The sequence below is a fragment of the Poecilia reticulata genome, linkage group LG18 (genome assembly GCF_000633615.1).
Source record: "Poecilia reticulata strain Guanapo linkage group LG18, Guppy_female_1.0+MT, whole genome shotgun sequence".
Taxonomy (NCBI): domain Eukaryota; kingdom Metazoa; phylum Chordata; class Actinopteri; order Cyprinodontiformes; family Poeciliidae; genus Poecilia; species Poecilia reticulata.
In genome coordinates, this window is record NC_024348.1 from 20,261,173 (window position 1) to 20,267,559 (window position 6,387).

At 36.2% G+C, this 6,387-nt stretch overlaps 1 protein-coding gene across 1 annotated transcript; it reads left to right on the top strand.

Moving 5' to 3' along the window:
- The first annotated feature begins 4,429 nt into the window (after positions 1–4,429).
- Positions 4,430–6,387, top strand: LOC103480841 (tripartite motif-containing protein 16-like). The gene has a single exon (XM_008436032.2). It carries the CDS (start codon positions 4,460–4,462, stop codon positions 6,161–6,163), a length of 1,704 nt encoding a protein of 567 aa, XP_008434254.1. The 5' UTR covers positions 4,430–4,459; the 3' UTR covers positions 6,164–6,387.

Here is a 6,387-nt window from a genome sequence, read left to right on the forward strand (position 1 = left end):
AAAAGAAAGTGTCTCAATAAACGCATTGACCTGATGCAGTGATGCAACCTTTCCATGGCCTTGACCTTTGGTTGGAGTCGCTCACTCAGAGTTTGGCTGGAGGCTCTCCTGAATCTATAAATGTTCAAATTCATTGAAATCGTTAAAATTCAACCATTCTTGGGTTGATTTTGACACATAAAAAACCTCTGAAACTGGGCTTCAGTTGAAGTAAATATTTGGAAGAAACTGAACTTTAACTGAACAATTTAGGCTGAATTATTATACATTGGGAAGCAGCTGAACATTACATGAACTAGTCCAGTGGTGTCCAATTGATTCATCAAAAATGGCAAATTTAAACTACTGGCAGGCCTCAACATTCATTCATTTAAAATGCAAAATTTTGGATTTTTTAATTTTATTTTTAAGTTTTACCTTTTTAATAAAACATTTGTATGAATTGTACATCATTAAAGATCCAAAACATAAACAAGGTTTTGGAGTGCTGCATTTTAAAAGAAAACATTACATTTTTAAATTCTTATTTTCTGTGTTTGTTGGCCAAGTTTTTGCCACTCCTGACTTGTGATCAGAGGCTGAACAGAATAATTTCTAGGGCCAAAAATGGCCCCCGATCCACACTTTGGACACCCCTGTTTGACAAACTCCTAATAATGGCCAAAGTGATTTGAATCAGGTGCGTCAAGGCACAAATGCAAAAAATAAAAAATTCATATTATTGCTGATGGAAACAGATTTTTAGCTGCATTTAGATGTCTGCAGTCAAATGTTTTAGTTTCTTAAATGTATTCAGTCAGAAACATGTATCTGAAGTTGGGTAGTAAAAGTTTCTGATGAGCTCAGACTGTTATCATCCATCCCACATCACTCTGCTTATCGCTGGGTGTAATATTGCGTCAACTTTTGTTATTGAGTTTCTAACAAGCCCGTCTTTCTGAGCTGCTGTTACCTGGGAGAAAAACTTCAGCCAAACTCTGGACTGGCGCCTTGACCTTTGACCTTCTATGCCTGCTATGAACCCAGTGGTCTTAATTCTTTTCTCTTTGCTTTATACMRAACCAAGAGGAGCCTTCAGTTGTTGTTGTTTGTCCTGCTGACACCTGAGTCAAAAATGAGAGGAAATCTGTTCAGTTCATGAGAATCTTTGATAAAAATGTTTTACTTTTTCAAACTCTTTGTAAAAAAAGAAGTGTTTTCCCAAATTTTAGTCTTGCAGATAAACTCCTAAGTGGTGCATTAAGAAAATAAAAAACTTAAAAAAGAAAAAAATAATCCAGAATTGAAAGAAAATATCAAAGTATTAGGGCCTTATTAAGAAAATAAAATAATGAAATTGTAAGAATGAAGTCAGAATAATATGAGAGTAAAGTTGTGGTGTTACCACAAAAAGTCATAATATTACAACTTTATTTTTGAAATATAATATCTCATATTATTATAATTATTCTCATATGACTTTATTCTCGTAAATTTATTACTATATTCTCACATTATTATGACTTTATTCTCATATGACTTTATTCTCATAATTACATTTTTTACTTTTTCTTAGTGTGGCCCTGATAATTAATGGTAAAAATATATATGCAGCAATAGTTAATATTATCTGCCTTTACATTTAAGTTTTCAGTAAATTATTATGTTTTTGTTTTTGCTACTTTTTTCTGTTTTCTGTCTCCCTGACAGGTAACCAAAAGTAGAGAAGCAACTCTGGTCCTTCTGGTTGTAAACTGTAAACTTCCCATTGAAACGTTGAGGCTGGTTCTCTTTAAATCACTGATAAGGCTTTATTGACATGCAGGTTTTATTGAATGTTGGATGGTGCAACGCAGAGATCAAAGATAAGATGTAACTGAACTGAATTTTTCCAAGCAGATTTTTTCAGGTGGCTTTACTTACTGGGCCCTGTTTGTTTGTTTGTTTGTTTGTTTGTTTGTATGTTTGTTTGTTTGTGTGTGTGTGTGTGTGCGCGCGTGTGTGTGTGTTTACATCACTTCAAGCCTCATTATTATTGATTGAAACTGATTTTCATTTGAATGAGGTGACAAAAATCCAAATTTTGAAGAAAATTGGTCTAATTTTTCCAAAAAGCAGAAACTGAGCTTCATGTTGATTTAACTCAGCTACAATATGGTAATAACTGAAATATATACAGTAGATAATTTTGGGTAAAATGTTTTCTTCCTGAGATGCCTTTGATAAAATGAGTCACGTTTTGACATGAAGGAACCGTGGGAACAGCAGTGTTTTCTAATGACATGTTTTAATCTCAATAAGCTGTAATGTTTATGTGTGTCAAGGTGAAAACGTGTATGTTTGCTGGGATCTGGGTGGAAATGATGAATCCCTTATTTGTGTTGAGGAAAGATGAATTAAACTGTGAAATAAAAGTCTTGCAGACACAGCTGTATGCTGTTGTGTTTTTAAATATAAAACATCCTGCAGCTGTGATATCTTTTAGTATCAGCTTCCTGCAGAGAGGGGAAAACACCTTAAGGCTCCACTTCCTCATGTTTTGGAGACATCTGTAGATTTACAGTGGACATTGAAAGTATACAAACCCTGTTAAAAAGCTGGACAGACAAAATAAATCATTAAAGAAACATTTCCACCTTTAATGTGACCTATTTCCTGCATCTGTTGATAAAAACAAGGCAGTCACCTGGTTGAATCTAATAGTTTGCTGAATCACATTTTGATTGTGCTTGGGTTCATGCCTACAATCAGTTACTTTGTAGTTCAATTTTTAAAAAGTATTTTGACATTTGCAGCATTTGCACTGCAAAAACACAAAATCTTTACCAAATATTTTTGGTCTAGTTTCTAGTCCAAATATCTTGGTGGATTTGAAATTACACAAAAAGTAACTTTTCAGAAAGAAATAGAAGCTTGTTTTAAGTAAATAATTTCTTAATATTGCAAAAGTACTTGTTCCATTGGCAGATTATAATATTGTTATAAGTGGAATGATATACCAATGGAACTAGTACTTTTTCATCTATATTAAGGAATTATTTACTTAAAACAAGCTTCTATTTCTTGATGAAAAGTTATGTGTAAGTCGGTTCTGTCTTGTTTCAAGTATACTGAAATATAGATATTTGCACAAGAAACTAGACCAAAAATACTTGGTCAGATATTGCGTCTTTGCAGTGTAGCTAGTCATTGCTATTAAGGATCTCACTGTACAAAAGTGTCATTCAAAAGATAGTGTACAAAGTAATGCAAAAAACGCTGAAGAATCTGGAACTAGGTCCAGTGTCAGTCCAGTGGAAGTCTGTTTTCATCCAAGCCCTTCAAAGAAAATGCATTTAAAGTAATGCACAAGAGAGGCATCTGTGTCCAGTGGAAGTCTGTTTTCATCCAAGCTCTTTCATTCTTTACATGCAGGTGCTTCACTTGTGCTGGGGGGAATTACAGAAATTGTACTCAAGTAGGATTATCAGATACAGGAGCTTGTTTTAAGTAAATAATTCCTTAATATTGATGAAAAAGTACTAGTTCCAATGGCAGATTATTTCACACATGATGAGACATTTTCCCATAAACAAAATAATCTCCTGATGGTACAAGTACTTTTTCTTCAATTTTAAGGAATTATTGACTTAAAATAAGCTTATATGTCTTGCTGAAAAGTTACTTGTAAGTTAGTTTTGTCTTATTTCAAGTGAACTAAGAAATTTGTATTAGAAACTAGAGTAAAACAAAATATCTCCTTTATTTTAACCAAGATTTGACATTGAAGCATAGATTGTAAAATTTCATTGGTATATTTTTTTTCTTTTCTAATCTCATCAACTTATGAATCCAAACACATACACACTCATTCTGGTATTATAAGTACATGTGCAAATCCTCTTAAGCTAATGTCTTCATTGTTTGTAAGCATTACTAGCTGTCAAAATTACACTTTTTATCATGCTTTCTTTAAAATAAATGAATTGGAACAAATCTTGAGCCTGAAAAATGTATTTTTTTAGTCTGTTTTTCAGTCCTTGACTTCTACCACTAAAGATTTGGTGAAGTTAAAGTTCTCCTTTTTTTCAACTGATCTAACATCCAATTACGTTGGAAAACTGTGTTAACATCCTGTGAATGTTTAGAGGAGACATCTGTTTTTATAGAACAGTTTTCTTCATCACATTTGTCACATGATCCAAGTTATATTTTTGCAGGTTTATAAGTAGTCAAAACATGCTGTAAAGGTTCAAAGGGCATGCTTGCTATGTACTCATAAATACTGATACCTGATAACATAATTATAAATCCCTGCAATGGTCCCTCCCTTCTAAAAAGTAGGTTAACAGATTCACAGAGCTGCACAGCAGAACTTGAAAAGTCCCAGGACTGAATGCTTCTGTTTTTTGAAGGAGAACGTTGTGTTTTTCTGCATGCAGGTGGATTTATGTGCAGTAGTGGCAATTAATGTTTTAACAAACTTTTGTTGAAGTGGGATATGGCACAGAAGGGAGTTCAGATGGATTCTCAAGTCTCCTGTTGCATCTGTCTGGATCTACTGAAGGATCCGGTGACTATTCCCTGTGGACACAGCTACTGCATGAACTGTATTAAAGACTTATGGGACAGAAAAGATCAGAAGGGAATCCACAGCTGCCTTCATTGCAGGAAAACTTTTACACTGAGGCCTGCCTTGAAGAAAAACACCATTCCAGAACAGTTGGTGAAGAATACAAAGAAGACTGAACTCAAAGATGCTCCAACTGATCACTACTATACTGGGCCTGAAGATGTGACCTGTGACATTTGCACTGGAAAGAAGATGAAAGCTGTCAAGTCCTGTCTGGTTTGTTTGGTTTCTTACTGTGAAAATCACCTCCAACCTCACTATGATGTTGCTCAATTTAAGAAACACAAGCTGGTGAATCCTTCCAAGAAGCTTGAGGAACAGATCTGCTCCCGTCATGATGAGGTGATGAAGATCTTCTGTCGTACTGATCAGAAGTGCATCTGTTATCTTTGCTTAATGGATGAACATAAAGGCCATGAAACAGTCCAAGTTGCAGCAGGAAGAGCTGAGAAGCAGAAGGAGCTTGAGGCAAAGCGAAGGAAAGTCCATCAGAGAATCCTGGACCGAGAGAAAGATGTGAAGCTGCTTCAACAGGAGGTGGAGGCCATCAATGTCTCTGCTGATAAAGCAGTGGAGGACAGTGAGGAGATCTTCACTGAGCTGATCCGTCTCCTCCAGGAAAGAAGCTCTGAGGTGAAGCAGCAGATCAGATCCCAGCAGGAAACTGAAGTGAGTCGAGTCAAAGATGTTCAGGAGAAGCTGGAGCAGGAGATCAGTGAGCTGAAGAGGAAAGACGCTGAGCTGGASCAGCTCTCACACACAGAGGATCACAACCAGTTTCTCCACAACTACCTCTCACTGCCAGCACTCAGTGAGTCGATACACTCATCCAGCATCAACATCCGTCCTCTGAGACACTTTGAGGACGTGAGGAAAGCTGTGTCAGATGCAAAACGCGATCTAGAAGACCTACTGACAGAGATAAAAACAAATATCTCACTGACAGTGTGTAAAGTTGATGTTTTACTGCCAGAACCAGAACCAAAAACCAGAGCTGACTTTCTAAAACACTCAGAAGAAATCACTCTGGATCCAAACACAGCAAATAAATTTCTGTTGTTATCGGATAGAAACAGAAAAGTAACATTAATGAAGCAACAGCAGCCTTATGAAGATCATCCAGAAAGATTCACTTATTTTTGTGAAGTCCTGAGCAGAGAGAGTCTGACTGGACGTTGTTACTGGGAGGTGGAGTGGAAGGGGGGAGAGATTGAAGTTGCCGTCACATACAAGAACATTTCCAGAGCCGGTACATCAGAAAAATGTGGATTTGGACTCAACGACAGATCCTGGGCTTTGCACTGTGATGCAAATAGTTACTCCTGTTCCTACAACAATGTTAAAACTCAAGTATCAGGTCCAGTTTCCTCCAGGGTAGGAGTGTACCTCAATTACAAACTGGGTGTTCTGTGTTTCTACAGCGTCTCTAAGAAAATGACTCTGCTGCACAAAGTCCAGACCACATTCACTCAGCCGCTCTACGCTGGGCTTTGGCTTTTAGATTATGGAACCACGGCTGAGCTCATTAGAATTAAAGAGAGTACCAACAGCAAAGCAAACTGGGCTTTTTAATTCTTTTATTTGGTAAATAATGACACTTTCAATCCAAAGTTGCATCAAAAAGTTCAATAATTGTGAAGTTTGCATTAAAATGTTATTATTTACAGAATGACACTACCTGACAACCGTCATTAACTTTTATGAAAATTCCTTCATGTTTATGAAAGTGTCATGTCAGTCTTATGCAAACCACATAAAATAAAGTGGATGATGTGTCAACACTAAGAAAAACACTT